The sequence below is a fragment of the Scleropages formosus genome, chromosome 17 (genome assembly GCF_900964775.1).
Source record: "Scleropages formosus chromosome 17, fSclFor1.1, whole genome shotgun sequence".
Classification (NCBI taxonomy): Eukaryota; Metazoa; Chordata; class Actinopteri; order Osteoglossiformes; family Osteoglossidae; genus Scleropages; species Scleropages formosus.
This window is the reverse complement of record NC_041822.1, coordinates 11,209,296-11,226,750: the sequence shown is the minus strand read 5'-3', so window position 1 is coordinate 11,226,750 and position 17,455 is coordinate 11,209,296. Positions and strand designations below refer to the sequence as shown.

At 44.8% G+C, this 17,455-nt stretch overlaps 1 protein-coding gene across 11 annotated transcripts in view; it reads left to right on the top strand.

Moving 5' to 3' along the window:
* Positions 1-15,796, top strand: part of fnbp1a (formin binding protein 1a) — a 68,738-nt gene extending 52,942 nt beyond the window's left edge. Inside the window, exons 11-18 of one of the 11 annotated variants that reach the window (XM_018759160.2) lie at positions 758-847; positions 3,659-3,673; positions 6,581-6,690; positions 6,774-6,906; positions 7,113-7,237; positions 7,764-7,891; positions 9,550-9,705; positions 14,099-15,796. In XM_018759160.2, the coding sequence (XP_018614676.2) occupies positions 758-847; positions 3,659-3,673; positions 6,581-6,690; positions 6,774-6,906; positions 7,113-7,237; positions 7,764-7,891; positions 9,550-9,705; positions 14,099-14,106 (765 nt within the window). In that variant the 3' untranslated portion in view covers positions 14,107-15,796. Of the gene's footprint in view, positions 1-757; positions 848-3,658; positions 3,674-6,580; positions 6,691-6,773; positions 6,907-7,112; positions 7,238-7,763; positions 7,892-9,549; positions 10,326-14,098 lie in introns of those variants that run through there. The other 10 variants (XM_018759159.2, XM_018759157.2, XM_018759158.2 and 7 more) reach the window with 10 other exon arrangements.
* Positions 15,797-17,455: the final 1,659 nt, after the last annotated feature.

The window sequence follows — 17,455 nt, the reverse complement described above, 5'->3', positions numbered from 1 at the left end:
GGTGCCGAGCTGATTTTCGCATCAATGAAGCTGTTGTGGAATCCGGGGTTTGTAGCGGTTTTTAGAAGAACTGCTATTAAAAGCAAAGTGCTGGGGCACAAACGTTGCGCATGCAAGCGCTAACACGCGAGAGGCCCGTTGAAGCCCGATACTGCGTCTCGGCGGGGCTCACTTGTCCGTGTCGGCGTTGCGAAGCTTTTACCTGCCCCTTTCGTTTAAACCTGCCCGTTTCGGTGTATTGCGCAATGAGGGCAGGAGGGCAACCTCAGACTAACAGGCCGTGGAAACAAAGAGAGGATCACGCTCCGTCTGGGCTCCGGGCGAGGGTGCGAGCCACGCGCTCTCGCTTACGTCCGTTTGTAGGAGCAATAAGGCAAATGAGACCGAAAGCAATAGGCGGATACTGTCTAATACGGAGAAGGGGGTGCGATGTCGCAGTGGGTTTGACCGGGTCCCGCTCTCCAGTGGGTCTGGGGTTCGAGTCCCGCTTGGGGTGCCTTGCGACGGACTGGCGTCCCGTCCCGGGTGCGATCCCTCCCCCTCCGGCTTTACGCCCCCTGTTGCCGGGTTAGGCTCCGGTTTGCCGCGACCCTGCTTGGGACAAACGGCTTCAGCTAATGTGTGTGTGTCTAATATGGAATAATGTAAAGCAGTTGAATGATTTTCTTGTGAGCGGTTGAGCCGCCCAACTAGAGCTCACCCCTCCGATCCTCTGCATTAACGAAAGTGTGTTCTCTCTCACCCCCACCCCCCGCAGCAGTCCAGCTGCTCTCACACTTATCACAAAGAGCTCATGAAGAGGACGCTAGGCAAGCCGACGTACGCCTTCGAGGCCAGGCGCTATGTCGTAAGTGTGTGCGCGCGTGGCCCGGCCGGGCCGTCCGCTGGCTGCACAGACACTAACCGCATTTAAACGGTGGAAGCGGACGTGTCATGGCTTCCAGTGCTTGCTCCCCCAACCCCCTCCCTCCCCCGGGGAAGCGGAGTCATGCTCACGGGCCCACGCTTCCGTCGCGTGATGGGCAAAGGATCCTCAAAGCACAAATTGCGCTCTTACGATTTCACACGGTCACGTTGTTTCCGTTAGACTTTCTGTCTCCGTTTGGAGCCCGTTCGTTTTCATTATTCGGGATTTAGTCTTTGTTCGGTCTCTCTTTAATGCCAAGTGTGCTGCAAAAGAAGTCGGAGACGTTCGGGATAAGGCCGCCTTTAGTGCACTCGCCCACCTCCCCGCCACCATCATCACTAGAAGGAATTTGTTGTTCCTGTTTACCAGCTTGTTTTCCTCAAAGCAGTCTTTATTGGGCTCCCTTAAATGAGGCTAGTGTCTGTGGTAACAAATGCGCTCTACTGGTCACATGATCACATGTCACGACCTCATCTCTCGCCCCATGTGTTGCTGCAGCCCGTGGCTCCACGGAGCAGATGCTACGTGCTCATAGACTAGACGCTCATTCGCCTGACCATCGCTGGCCTTCCCCCTCCCCCTCCCCCTCCCCCTACCCCCTCTACTCCGCATCCATGCATTTCCGCACTACAGCGAAGGGTTAAATCAGAGTGTTGCACGCACCAGCAAAAATAGGGAAGTGATTTGGGGGTGTGGTCTACAGGAAGTGAAAAGGCCCTACTCTCACCCTTGCGCTTCCTCATCTCGTTCTAGAATCTGTGCCCTTTCAGGTGCTGGTGACACTTTGGTGATACTCTTACAGGAGTAATGAGCACACATTTTATATGCTAAATGAATAAATGTAATGTAAAATGTTGCTGCCCATCTGTTGGTTTTTCTTTCTTTTTTTTTTTTTTTTTCCTTTTTTCCCCAGCAGCTGTCCTATATTTTTAAATCTCTGCTTTTTCAAGGATTGTCAGCCTCCTGTTGCTCACTGGTAACCATATTTAACACAAAAAAAAGCAGTGCACGTTTAGCACGCTGGTCGAAACGCACCGAACGGATGCCTGTGCTGTTATTTGTAGCCTATGAAAAGAGACAATATATTAAGGCTAATCAGTGCATTATCTGTGCCTCCTAATATGTAGAACGGCACTTATTTCAATTCAAAGGGTAATTAACGTGCTTCATTTGTAAATTTAACGTATGGACTCGTGCTGGTAAGTATGTGTGTAACGGAGGATGACGACACCGATGTTCCTGTTGTAAATGTGCGTTAATTGGGTTCAGCACTTGTAACATTTAAGTCCTAATCCTCTGTAAGCCTATTGATCCCGCCTGATGAACATCATATGAGGTCTATTATTAAACATGGTTAAAACCTGCGCAGTGACATTTTCCATTTAGCCACTGGCCCTGGGGACACCTTTGGTCTGAAGAATACATTAATTGAAAAGTTGATAATAAAATTGTTCCAGACTGGGCGGCATGAACTGAAATCCGCCTTTTACACGGTAAGGTTTTATTTAGAAAGCCTCCGTGGTCTAATTATGACTTTTGGCTCGAGTTTGAATTAAAGGTGTTTCTTATGAAAAGGAACGAACAGCTATAATCTTGTTCCTATTTCCCTTATTATTATTTGTCTTAAGAAAAATTAAGTACCTGCTGACTAACCCAAATCCAGAACAGCCATAAACTGAACCATAAACTGTGCTTGAAAAACACTAGAATACAAACCTCTCCTGGGTTGCTATTTATGTGGCAGCATTTAGGCTGGTGAGTGTACTTTGCTAAAAGGTAGAACAAGAACACCTCATCGGTTTTGTTCCGTAGGCCGAAGAGGGCTCAGATTTTAGCGACATATGGTTCTTTTGATGCTTCGTTAAAATTAACGTGTGCCCCTTTCGCGTCAGATGTACAACTAAGAGCGATGCGTGCGTGGATGAGTAATGCAACAGTGGTTCGAAGAGCAATGGGGGTGTGGCAGGGTTGGGCCGGCAGGGTGGGGCTCCAAGGCCCTCCTCGCTCCAGGCGACGAGAATGGGAGGATGGGGTCGGATCCCCCCGGGGTCGCCGCACCTGTACGTACTCCCGTCGGGCTCCTCCCAGTGGCGTGTCCGTGCACTGCATGTCCTGACGCTCTCCCATCACTCTGTGTGTTGGTGTTCGTGCGCGTACGTGGATTAGTGTGTGTTGTGTATGTGTTCGTGTGTTCGTGCCGTGCCCCGTTGGCGGAGCAAGCCCGTTCGCTCATCCAGGCCCCGCCCCTCTCCCCCTTCCCCCTCGCTGCTCACTGGATGCCTAGACTAGTGTGCTAGACTAGTGTGCTGTGCCATTAAGAAGTGTTTCGTTCGTGAAACCTGTCACAGACCTTCACCACATGATGACAACCGATACATAAAGACCTCTTGAAAGGATCTGACCTGATCAGACCAAGATGGGGCGGATGGAGCGAGAAACTTTCAGACTGCGGTCGAGCCGTTCGCATTTCCAAGTTCACTCTGTCCCTCTGAACCCAGCGTCAACGCCTTCTCTTTTCTTCTCCCTCGGGCACAGGGAACGCACGCCAGTCTGCGAGAAGTTCCGCTCAACCTGTGTCATATGGTGAATGTTCAATGCACGGCGGGCACTTTTATTACTGTTGACCTTTGACCGAAAGGTGCATTGATTTTTTTTCCGGCCGACAGCTGCCATCGTGCGCCAGAAATGCTCGATATGAAGTTCACTCTTCTCTTCTTTCTCTTTTTCACCACTCTCCCTTCTACCCTGAAGCTTTCCCTCAAGCTGGTAAGCATGACCGCAGCATGCTCGTCCTCCGACTGACACACTAGCTCCTTTTTGTTTTCTCCGTGTTTCTTATTACTGCTCTCGTTGTTCTTGCTGCGATGTTGTTGTTCCTGCTGTTGCTCTCACTTGAGGATCAATTGTCAAAACTTTTTTGTCAATGTTTTTTCCTTGTCTCTTCTTTATTCTTCTGTCGCCGTGTCTGTCCGCTTCTGTGTATCTGTCCTGTCAGAGCACTCTCAATGCTCAGGTCCGGAATCTAATTGAGGTGACCAGAACTATTCATTATTTCACTTTATTTTGTTGTCAATAACTTGCTGACAGTAGTAGAAGAGAGGGTTCCCGTAACGGCGTACTTTCGGCTGCCTTGCGACACCGCAGCTGGGGCTCGCGGCGCAATGCGAGCGGCAGTCCTGGGTCCGGTGCGGAATCCCGCGCGACCGAGGGGAAGACGATCCGCTTGCAACTCGGACCGCCGTTTTCGAATCCCGCCCGTGCAGGAACACGCGGGCCACCTCCCGCTGAATCGGGGTCGCGTCTGAACAATGCAGCCCTGTCTCTTTAACGAGAGTAAATCGCTGCCTGATGCACTTCCCTTTTTCCCCCTCATCAAAGGGAAATCTGTAATGCGACAGTCAAAAAACCGCACGATAAACACCTCATTTCAAGTACGTGGAAGTGAGATTTGAATTTTTTTTTCCCTCTAACTCCAGATCTCAAAAGGAATAAATTTGTGTTTGTGTGTCAAGCCCCCCCCACCGCCAAGTCCCTTAGACTTCTGTTAGCGCAAGTCTTTTTAGCATCTTTTGCATCAAAGCCGTGATGGGGGACTTCGTGCCCTTGTGTCGGTGCCCGAAGGATAAGAGAAATTGAGAATAATTGACATATAACTGGAAGTTAGAAGCAGACAGCAGACCAACTCCAAAAGAAACCCGCATGGTACAATGATCTGCGCTCCAGGGAGTCGTGACCCCCTTCTCGTGTTCCTGGGTCCGGTTGCACAGTGTGACGTTGCGGCCACAGCGGCGGTTCCGTTCCCCTTGTTTGCTGCCAACGGGTTTAAGCCCATTTATCCCCCTGTGTGTCGCATGGCAGTTGACTTTGTAGACATATTGCATTTAGGAAATCAAAAACGCTCACCTGATATTAGACCACATCCCAGCAACCCACCTGCAGCAGCAGTATTATATTGCTTTTTTTGTTTGGCTTTAATCTAGTTTGCAGCAGTGATGTTAGTACTGCGGTAATTGTTCTTCTGTGAATTGCACTGCTTTCTTTTTTAAAACAATGACAGACGTTAATGTTAACAGCCCTTTGCAGCTCACCTCTGTGAAACTAGCTAAAAGAACAGCGCTGTAAACATTTAGTTTGCTTTATTTATTTATAATGCCTTAATGACTATTTCCCTACATGTTAACATCAGTTGTTGCAGTAGATAACATGTTCAGAATGCTCAGTGAAATGTTGTTTTTGTGCCTGCCTAAGATGGTAAGTAATGAACGCTCATGTGTGAAATGCTTTGTCTAAATCTGTGTTGTGTTGTCCAGCTGTTTTTGGCGGTATAAACCAGTTAAGGGAGTCACTGTTGTGTTTATGGCAGTGTGTAATGGGACGCACTTGTTAAAGTATGCAAGGGTTGCAGTGAAACCCACTGAATGTGTCGCATGAGTGTTGTGTGGTGGTGCAAAGTGAAGGGGTAAGCTCACCATGGTAGACCTGTGAATTTTAACTGTCTAAAACTGGCCATTTTTTTAACCTCCCTTTGCAGTTTTTACTGATTTTGTGAACCTGTTCAGCCCAAACTATCCCATAACAGCAATTTCCCAGCAGTACAGCATATGCAAGGTTACAGTATAAACCCCCATTATTTTATTAGTCTTCCTATGACAGAAATCATTTCAAACACCCGTATTGCTTTTAATAATGTTGCCACTTCTTACAAAAACCGAAAAGGCCTTGAAGGTTATCAGTGCAGATTTTTTTCACCAGAGTTGCAATAGTCTCTGTGCCTCCTTTTCCATTTGTCATGATGGTTCAGTATCGCCATCAAGAGGCTAAACCAAGGAAAACATGTTGTGAAAACTAGAAGGGGACCAAAAGAGAGGAGCTAGACATCGATGGTCAGTCTAGTGCCATCCTAAAGTCAACGTCTAATTATAAGACAGACTCAGTCTTACCCGTGTCCGGTGTGAATTCTGTCTCTAATACCAAGTCTCTATCCAGCGCTTCTACATTTTCGTACAGTTCTCAGAGCAAAGAAGAAAATTTTGTTTGTACAAGTTCATCATCCAGGCCGTGAATCATCCAGCGTCATTCATGTGTCGTCATGTTAACCGCTCAGGCATTTCCTTTACTGGACATAATGTCCTTGATTTATGCATTGGCTTATTACACGATTATAAATGCTGCAAGTATGATGACTCAGTTTTTTAGGCTTTTAGCCTTTAATTTTATAAATCACAGCTGCGGAGAATACACACTGAGCATATCTGTAATGGGGATGAGGGCCTGTGTAGAATTCATAGGCTAGATTGAAAACGTTCAGGTCTGAGTCTGTCGTAGGGAGCAAGACGAGTACACAGCGAGGTTACTGTCCCACATCCACTTTTAAGAGGTGCAGTATTAACAAGAGATTTGCTTAGAAGTACAGATACGAGGCCTAGGGCCATAAGCGGGATTGGGTGTCCTTCTGTGTTCTACTTTGCATCCACTTTGGCCGATTGAGTGTATTTACTGAAGTCGCTCGCCTCGCTAGTGTTTCACCGCACCCTTGAGAGAACTGAAGTGAAAGGGAGGACGCTGCGCCGGGGGATGCTCGCAGTCCCCCGAGAGACAGTGCACGTCGATTCTTCCGCTGCTGTGGATCGTTTGTGTACGGAGACACCTCACTCGTCTCCCTCTGTACCCAAGGGGTCTGGACCAGAAGATTTCAGCCACTTGCCTCCCGAGCAGAGGAGAAAAAAACTGCAGGCCAAGATTGACGAAATCAACAAGGATATCCAAAAAGAGATGGACCAGAGGTGAAGCCGCACACCTAGAAAAGGAGACCGAGCTTTGCTTCTGAACAGTGATGAGTGAAGATGGTTTTTTTTTCTTTCCCCAGGGAGGCACTTACTAAAATGAAAGACGTGTACTTGAAGAACCCCCAAATGGGAGACCCCAGTAGTGTGGATCCACGGCTAGCGGAGATCAGCCAGAACATTGAGAAGCTAAGGCTCGAGCTCCAGAAATTTGATGTGAGTCCTTCTGCTTTTCGGTGATTCCTGTCATTAGGCTTTAGAAAACCACTTGGTCGAACCACTGGGGAAAAAGTAAAAAGTCCAAGCAAAAACGTCACCGTGGAAGAGAGCCACGTCAACAAGGAGTCCTCTAGGCAATTTAGTATATGTTCATGGGCATGAGAGTCTCATTGTCACACCCTTTTGCACATATTCCCCTTAAGGGCTGGCTAGCAGAGGTAGAGGGGAGAATGCCAGTGAGGAGTGATTCATCCAAACGACAGAGCGGGATGTTTGAGGCCCAGAACAATGCCCCCGTCAACAACAATTGTGCGCAGGACCGTGAGAGGTACTGTAAATATCCACGTTTGGTTTGTGTGGTTTTTTTTTTTCCTTCAGTTTCCATTACTTGCTGTCTGATGTTGATCCGTCGAGATCCATTGCATAGTAAACCACGGTGCAGGTCAGTTCAGGCGAGACATGACAAAGTCCATATTTGGCCTCCACTTGGATGAACAAGCCTACAGATTGGTCGGGGGAGTGTGGTGGTGCAGTGGTGCAGTGGGTTTGGCCAGGGCCTGCTCCCTGGTGGGTCTGGGGTTCGAATCCTACGTGGGGTGCCTCGTAACAGACCGGTGTCCCATCCTGGTTACGTCCCTTCCCCTCCAGTCTTGTGCCCTGTGTTGCCAGGTTAGGCTCTGGCTTGCCGTGACCCCACTTGGGTGAAGTGGCTTCAGACAACATGTGTGAGATTGTTAGGAATGTTCCATGGTAACAAGTTAGTTTGTGCTGAGACGGTATGTGCTCGTGCAGTGCGATCATGGTTGTGGGTCCTTTGCCGTTCGCTTTAGTTGGTGCATGTTTTCCTCCTTGAGCAGCCCAGATGGCAGTTACACAGAAGAGCGAAGCTCAGAAGCCCAGGTTAAAGAGTTCGATGACGAGTTCGACGACGAGGAGCCGCTGCCCACCATTGGAACCTGCAAAGTGCTGTACCCCTTCGAAGGTAATGGCTACAAAGCTGGGGAACTCGGCAACAACCTGAACCACTCAAGCAGAGCTCTGGAATTCAGAATCCACTCTCAGAGCACGCAGAGGTGTGACATCATCTCATTGCACAGTTCTCCAGACCCCGTTGGTCATGACACTGTTACATTTCAATCCAAGGACACGTCTGTGTTAATGGCAGGAGTATGCAAAAGAGAGATTTTCGTTACCGTTGGCTGTGACAACCAGATGTGGACCTGTGAGACATCTGTAGTGGTGACAGGGATTAGGATTCATTTATCAAACTCAGTAAATGCGCTGGACATCCCTTCATTAAACACCTCAACTCAGTGCAGTGGAGTTGTGATATATAACATGTCCAAAATATGTAAAATATTCTCAACAAGGAAACAGAATAAGGAGGGGGAATGGTTAGAGCGGTCACCTTGAATTGAAAGGACGTAGGTTCAAATTCTTATTTTTGCTGTAGCAACCTTTATTGAAGTACTTGTCCTGAACTGATGCAGTGAAAGCTACCACACTGTACACATGGCTAAATCATTGTAAGACGCTTGGCATACAAGCCTAACGTGGGAAGTCACATCGGACAAAGGCGTCAGCTAGATAAGTAAATGAAAACAGCCAAGACGCAGCGTGACAAATTTGAGCCTTTTTCGAAAAATCGTTTCACAGATAATGGAAGTGTTGTCCTGCCACAATTCAAATTACATAACAAATTGGAAAATTGTGCGTCTGAAACATATTTGCGGTTTAATTCCATGCTGTGCACACATGGTGCATGTCAATATCCAAATTTAAACTACAGTTCTGATTTGCATTTTCATTTTCTATTATCCCTATGGCTCTCTGAAATTTAATATGAAAACGCAAAGTCCATTTGTGTTTCTCAGGGAGTCCCACAGGACCTGTATGAAAAACTGCAGCCAGTCAGTTATATTACAGTTACAGTAAAATTAGAGTTTGTTTTATGCAGTTCTTCACTTATCAACTTGCAATACCCACAAACAATTGGCTGTTTGGTGTTTAGATTGTCACTGTAGACTTGACTCAACCGAGGCGAATGGCAGGACCACCGCAGTGCTCTCTACTCACAAAAGCCTGGGGATGTATTCTAGGATTCTCAAGTGTGTTTGTTTTGAGTATTCTTACAAAATACAGATAGTTGCAACATTCACTTTGAAGAAGTAGGGAAAAAACAGTGCCTGAGGGTTACCATAGCAACATGCTCCTCGTGATAACACTGCCATCGGTTTAAAACATGTAACCTTGCCAACAATGCATGAAACAACCCGTTTCCTTTCTCGTGATACTTTCGGCAATCAGTTAGAAGTCGTATGTCCGCATGGATCTCCTCATGTTTATTGTCTTATCTTTCTGTGAATGACGTGTGGGGGGGGCATACAGGATGTCCACTGGGGGCCTCTGCTTTTTATTGTTGTGAAAGGGCTCTACCAAAATAAATGAGGAAAGTCACTGTGACTCTTCCACCAACGTAAACATATCTGATGACACCGTTTTGTCACGACGTGTTTTTGTTATGGCGGATTTCGGTGTCTTGCGTTCATGGTGTCAGGTCTATCAGCGGTTCATTGGTGGTCCTTCCAACAATAAACAATGTACTTCATATGTATCTCTCTGTGGTCTCCCACCCCCCAGGCCAAAATGAAGGCACTATATCGGTGGCAGAGGGCGAAGTGCTGCACGTGATCGAGGAGGACAAGGGCGACGGCTGGACACGTGTGCGCCGGAACGACGACGAGGAGGGATACGTGCCTACATCCTATGTGGAGGTCTTTCTAGAAAACACCAAAGGTGCTATGACATACATTTAAGTGTTCCCTTTGGGACTGAGCGTGGGGGGGGGGGGTCCTTCGCTGGGCGATGGGTCTCGGGACACAGGGCTCAAACAGGGCAGCGCGCTAAAATCCAGACAATGTCCACATCTTCTCACCTTGCTAAGACCTTGCTCAAGAAAGTCTAGTAAATGTACTGTATCTCAGAGGGTTTCTGGGGTGTTTAGGTAGCTCTGCGAGTGCCTGACTCTCTTATGTGTTCATACTCTAATTATATTTCCGCTTCCTTCTCCTTTAACTGTTGAAAGGTAAGATTTTGGTGTTAATTGTTTGAGTTACTGACAACCCATTGAGTGCAGAGCTGGAAAGCAAGTTCATTCATTTCTCTGTGTGTGGTTTTGTCCCCCCGCCAGCTCCGGCCGTGAGAAACAGTGAGTAGAGTACACTCTGGAGCAGGGGTGTCCAACTCGATTCACCAAGAGTCTCTCTCTAGGCGGGGTTTTGCTCCAGCCATTTTACTCGTCTTACTTGGTCCAAGTAGTCCCTTATTAAGCGACTTCGGTATTTATTTGCTTTATTTTGTACATTTAAAAAATATTAATAACATTTAAATATTCAAACTTTTTAATATACTGGCAGGGTAGTGTAGCATAGGGATTAGAGCTGTTGCATCCGGTCGCAGATTCAAATCCCACTTCTTACTGTAGTACCCTTGAGTATGCACTTACCCTAAAGTGCTCCAGTAAACAAATACCCAGCTGTATAAATTGGTAAATAATTGTAGGTAGCTTAACATTGTAAGTTGCTTTGAAGAAAAAAATCTGGTAAAAGTATCATATAATAAGAAAATACTCCAGTGTATAAATTACTCAGTTTTCTAAGTTGCTTTGGATGCAAATATCAACTAAGCCTTATTTAAATTATTCATTCATTTATCTGTAACTTCTCGTACAAACACTGTGCAGGAGTGGCCTAAAGCCTACCTTGGAAGGATAGGGCATAAGGCAGGGTACATCCTGAACAGGACACCAGTTCATCCCAGGGAAATCACATACACTCAGTGACTCTCATATACACACATGGTGGAAGGTTTTACCCATCAGTTCACTCAAAACACACGTCTTCGGATTGAGAGGAGAAACCAGGGCACTTGGTGGAAACCCACATGAACACGGAAGAACAAGCAAACGTTCACGCACAGATTTCAAACCCCCATGCCCGAACCCACAACCTAAGAGCTATAAGGCACCAGCACCACCCGCTGCGCCCCTATGTAGCCCATCAGCTAAAGGAAGAAAATGATCATTCTAAATGAGCATACATAGATTTGAATATATTTGGACACCCCTGCTGTACAGTGGGGGTTTTTCTGCTTTCGCATTGCTTTGATCATATTGCACGAGTCAAGTGTGAAAATGTGACATAGAGTAATAGGCTGATACAAACTTTGTACATATCTTTTGGCTCCAGTGCAGAACAGTCTTCTTGGCGTACTTTCATCTGTACGTTGCCATAGCCTTCAGAGGAAAAAATCTATTTCATTTTATGCCCTTCTTTTTTTTTTTTTTTACTCAAAAATAGAATTTTATACTGAGTATATGGGTTATACCTTTTTTGATGCATGTGCTGTATGTACTTGAACAAAATTGATCCATACTCATTATGTAACCCAGTAGCAATGTGAAACGACCAGATTCTGTAGAAGGGTTCGGAGTTGAGATGTTTCGGATGGTACCTTCATGACATCAGCAGATACAGTGCGTGTGTCTGTCATACCGTCGCAGTCCCTGCTTCTTCAGTTCTTAACTCAACTTTCTTTCTCCCCTTTCTCAGAACATATTGACTTACTGCTGATCTTAAGTGACCCTTGTTTTTTTTCCTTAGAATTTTCACTTGAGAATGTGTGGCTTGTACAACAGAAGTCTTTTAACATTTTTGTATTTTTAATTCGGCTGGATAACTTTATGAAGCATTTAAAGCTGTGACTTCACCTTATATGAAATAGGAGTGCATGCTAAGTGATATGGTATGAAATGATGGAAACTCCTTTTTTTTTTAAAAAAAACAATGTAAATATGAAATTTCAAGGTTTTTTATTATAAAAAAAAGCTTCTGATGTTGCATGCTTTCAGGAATTTCATCCAGATTCCATTTTTAAAAATTGAAAAGGAATCTTCAACGGTTACATGTGTAAGAATGAATGAGGAAAGCAAACGCTGCCAGCATAAGGACATGAAGTGACACAGCTGAGATCAGCCTCATTGTAAGATGTGACACAACAAATCACAACCTGCTTATTAACATGAGGTCAATGGTGTCTTCAAAACAATAAGTGTGCATGAGTTTGAGGCTGCCTCTTGTATGTTTTTTTTGCCGGAAAGCATGGTCTAAATACAGAAGTATTTGTTCATGCTTCTTTGTTTGGATCTAAGTTGTTGTCATGCGGAAGTACATTTTATATTTCTGGGTACAACATAACAGTATTATTATTTAAAATTCCCAGGCCATTACCTAGTTAGTTTTTTTTTTTGAAAGTAATGAAATTAGATTTTCATAAGTTCCCCTGTTCTACATGTTAGATATTACTAAATTAAATTGTCTGACTCTATCCACACACACACACACACACACACACACACAGAGACACACACACACAGAGACACAGTCACTGCCCAGTTAACATCATTGTTAAGGGACCGAAGCGCATCCGATAACACTACATTTGGGTTTAGTGCCTCCTCCTGTGAGGTCCTATGACTGGTACCATTGAGTGAGACAGCTGGGGGTGCAGTTTTGCCAAGATAAACATTTTTAGGTCTTTTTGTTTAATTTGTTGAAATATCACATTACACATAAAAAATAAGCATCAGTGTTGCAAAATTTGGTGCACTATTTGTTTTACGTTTTTAATAAAACACTCCATAAATTCACCCCATACCACCTCACAACCTGGTCACTCCCCAAACCCATCACACCATTACCATTTATATAAATTACGTATAAATATACATAAATAATTACGTATATTTATTTTACAATGAATTTCTTTGTACACGTGTACCTTGTGTTATGAATGTCCAAATAACAAATTTTGAAAGGTCACAGTTTATTTTTAATTGTATTTTCTTCACTGTTTAATTTTCTAAAATTTCTCTATCGGGGAGCAAAACCAGCCTGCATTTCCAATGTAACTGTTGGAAAATATAAACTCATTGTTTTGGGGAGGAGGAGATGGGGGATGGGGGGGGGGCACCATATCAAAGCTCAAAGCTGTTGAACCACACACACTTTCCGCAGTTTATTTGTATGTATTATAGCTTTATCCAAGACTTTTATGGAAACTGCACAGCGTTACGCAGTCGGTATTTAAGATGAAACACTTTTAATTTGTTCTCCCCATGCAATCCTCCGTTACGCTGCAGCTCACCCTCTTTGTTCTACTCTCCTGAGCCAGAAGTAGCTGAGAACTCTGCCCTTTATATAAAGCAGGAAATGTAGAAATGATATGACGTTAATGCTGCGTCATCTTAGCAAAAGATAATAAATTAAACTCGGGTCTCGTCCGAACTAATCTTGTCTCACGCCCACCGTTTCCGGTGTAGGGGAACACCGAAACCCTGCAGTGTATGAGCTACTGATAAAAATAAAGTCTTACAGCAAATTTTTAACTCATTATCCCTTTATTTGATTCTGTTTTAACAGAACCTAACCCATACATAAACTAAGGGATTAAGCTGTATTGTTTTAGCTTTTGACAAGCAATTCCAAGTTAAAAACAGGTCCCAGTTGTTTTTTGCAAGATGAGGCGCTGCTCTATTTTCATTTCCCCCCACCAAAAATAAGAAAACTGGAAAGCCTTACCTTTGTATTTACACGTAAGTATGCAGCATAATGTATGCTTTACGCCTGTATTTGCAAATAATTAATGAATTTTTATTCATCGTATGCCTTTAATCAGTGGACATGTGTGAGCTGCACTGCCGGAGCAGACTCAAAAATATTAATGGTCGGTTACTCAGGTTCGGTCAAAGACGTGAGTTTTAGTAGAAACACACTTACGAGTGCACTGAGTATTAGTGAACATGGTCCAAAAAAACGTGTGCCGTCCTTAAACATGTATGGCGTTAACTGGGCAATGACTGCATGTGGTTTTGAATGTTTTTTTAACTAGAAAAAGAGCTTAGACTTCAGCAAAAGTGGTTGTCATCATGTCAACCACCTAATTAAAACTGGTCACTCTGATTGATTGACAACAGCTTTAGCACATCATTGTCCATCCTGAAATGCTGAGTGGTTTCCATCTGTTTGAGCTGTTTGAGGTTGGCACAGTATTTTTTGGTTTCTGCTTCATGCTTCCTCTCTAACCTGCTTTGTTATCTGTTTTTTTTTTTTCCCCCCCTATTTTATTGCAGATTCCTAAAAGTGTGGGACTGGCACAGGAATGACAGGGCAAGTTGCCTGGGACAAAACCACCCTCTACTTTAAGTGCTTAAAAATCTGCGAAAGAGCAGAAACAAGCTAGGGGACAAACTAGGAAAAACGCTTCAATTTCTGTTCCGTTCAGTAATCCATTTAGTCCTCCTTCTCCAGAACAGCTGATCGAAGCAAAAACAATTCAGCAACCATTGCGTGATTTTTCTAATTTTTTTATATCTTATTTTGCTGCTGATATTTCCGCAAAGCTTGCTTTTTGGTGTACTAACCTGGCTTTGCGCTCTCGTGCGTGGCAGCGGATGGCTCTTGTTCCACACCCACAGCATGCAGCCTGCCGCGGTCAGAGACGGGAGCTACCGCGAGTCCCGGATCCAGGGACTTCAGGTCCCCTCAAGCCCTGGAGCCAGAGCCCGGAGCTCCGACCGGACCTGGATCTAGAGCTGGGAGGTCCTACAGACCTCGGATCAGTCAGACCACACATTCCTCTCCCTGTCCCTGTAGCCATATCTGTAAAGTACATGCATCCCAACGCTGACAATCAGTGCAAAGCGCTTAAATTCCATGTAGAACCTGAGCATTTCGGGGGTTGTTCATCATCTTATATTGCCTCTGCAATATCCACACAATTAGTGGTAAATAGTGTCGCTAAGGACAGTTTACCAGTTTCTGTTTTACTGGAGTAGCTAGCCACACAACCATAACCGTAGACCCGAATGGCACTTTGTACTACTTTGTACTACGGAAACAGGTGAGAATACATTTTGTAACGTTAACTTCCCCACCGTGCACAGGTAAGAGATCCTCTCTCTGACCTCGGCATTGCATAGGCTGTTGCCATGGCGAGCCCTGTCACAGTTCACCTCTCTGGCTGCATCCCTGTCTCTGGCCACGCCCTCTTTTCGCAAGCCACACCCCTTGTCTCTGGCCACGCCCTCTTATCACAAGCCACACCCCTTGTCAGTAGCGACAGCTCCAGGCAGCCACTGCCGGGTCCTCAGTTGGCCTTGTGTCTCTCAGCATGCTTGCTTGCCCTGTCTCCTTGCCTCTGCCAATCCCAGAGGTCTGACCTTAATGCTTCTTACTTCAATTAACCCACTGCCTGTACAGTTTTTAAACCTATTTTCTACCTTTAATTTTGTGCCTGTGTTTTTTTTTTTTTATATATATTAATCATTATTTGGAGTTTTTAACACTGTCTCTTCTGCATGACCACCTGTTCCCTTAAAATTTGTCTTCTGATCTCTGTTGTTTCACCACCGGATGAAGCTTTTTTCCTTTTTTTTTTTTTTTTAAATTGGAACCATACTGTCATGTGTCTTTCATCATCATATATAAATATATATTGTACATATAAAGATGGGGAACTCACTGACAAGAAACACAAAGTGTTACAACCAGACCTAGGAGGTGCTGGCATAGTTTTCTCATTGCCGCCGTCCAGAAGTCTCCTGTACCTTTTCCCTCAAGAGCTGTATGTGATTACAGAAATGCCAAATTGGGGTATTTTATGACTAACTGATTAGAGAAAATTCTGTGATCTGTGATTTCCAAGAGTACTGATTGGACTTGTGTGTTGTTTGATTTCTTTTGTTTGTAGGAAATTGGTGCTTGTTTCTTTGTGTAGTCAGACAGTACATTACTGTTGGTCCACAATGGCAGAGCATCAGTGTTTAAACTGTAACGTGGCACATAACCATTTAACTGTCTTTTTAAAACTATGATAATTGGGCTCTATGTGGATAATAGAGCAGAAACATGAATTTGCTTGGCCATTCTTGCGCAATGAAATTAAGTTGACCTTGGAGTCATGAGTCTTGGAGTCAAAGTCCTTCCATGACTTTTGAAGAGCTGAGCGAGAATTGCGAAGTGTTGAGCTTCTATTGCACTAAGTGGGCATCTAAGTAATTTTATGCTCTGAAATGTCTTTGGAAAACAGCACCACTTCTGTTAACTACTGTTAAACTGCAGGGACTGAAAAAGTGAATGGGGATATACTCAAATAACACGTGTAGAGTTTCTGTACTAAATAGAGCTGAACTACAGGTGAGGCTTCCTGCTGGCCACCCGTTGAGCCCTGCAGAACTCTTGTAACTGATCCAGACACACAAAGACCTGTGCTTCGGCCTCTGTCAAAAAACGAAATGTGGAAAAACATGGCAAAACTGCATGCCCAAGCTTTGCAGAGCAATGCTGCCGGAGCGAAGAAGAAACACAGGGCTGCCGCATCCCTCTCCTCGCCCGGCGACCGCTGCTGTCGTGCTGAGGGTCGAGACCACAGGAAGGCAAGAAGCACAGTCATTCACGCCGCAGTTCGCTGACGTTGCCCATATCCGCCCTCGCCGTGTACAGGAGATGAGCTTTTCAACGTGCAAAATTATATATAAATATATAAATAATGTTAAAACCCATTGAGAGAATCAAAAATAAATATATTTTTTAAAAAGAAAGTAACTGTACATTTTGTTGTTTACTTTTTTTCTTTGCTCGTCATTTTTTGTAAAGTCGGCCAAATGTTTTAATGTGTTTTTCCTCTTTTCGGTTGTGTTACATTTGATGTGCTTCTGTCCTGAGCACTGAATATATTGCATTGTATTAACTGTGCCAATAAAAGAGAAAATGGGGAAAAGCTGTCGTTGTTAAGTTTGTATTTTGCCTTCTGTGTGCTCTTACCAAAAGTGATGGGTTCGAGAGCAAGGACTGCAAGCATGATGTTTGCAGAGAGTAGTGTTGAAACAGTGCTGTGCCTGACCCAGAGCCTTGACACACTAGTACGTCTTTGGGAGGACCTGGAATATGAAATTACCTTTTTAATTACCTTACAGCTCCATCAGACTTTCATGGTGGGTTAAAACCGCGATTCATAATTTCAAGGAATTAAGACATTTTTATTCATCATTTCGTTTCGATTCTGGTACGACGGTGGTGAAGGATTGAAGTGAAGCCACTTCTTTTGGGCACTTTAACGTCACCAGTAATGGTGTAGGAGGTGGTGCTGTGGGTTGGATCGAGTCCCGCTCGGGGTGCCTTGCGACGGACTGGCGTCCCGTCCTGGGTGTGTCCCCTCCCCCTCCAGCCTTGTGCCTTGTGTTGCCGGGTTAGGCTCCGGCTCCCCGCGACCCCTGTATGGGACAAGTGGTTTCGGATGATGTGTGTGAGCAATGGTGTAGACCACTATTTTTTGTTGCATCGATATTTGTTGCAATGACTGCAGCCAAACTCTTACTCTTTCTACTTGATGCCTGAAGTCCATGACGCTACCCTTTTGTCTTTGTTAATTTAATTGGTAACATGACAAAACTTCCAGACAGATGTCATAAAACACTGAACCTAATGTT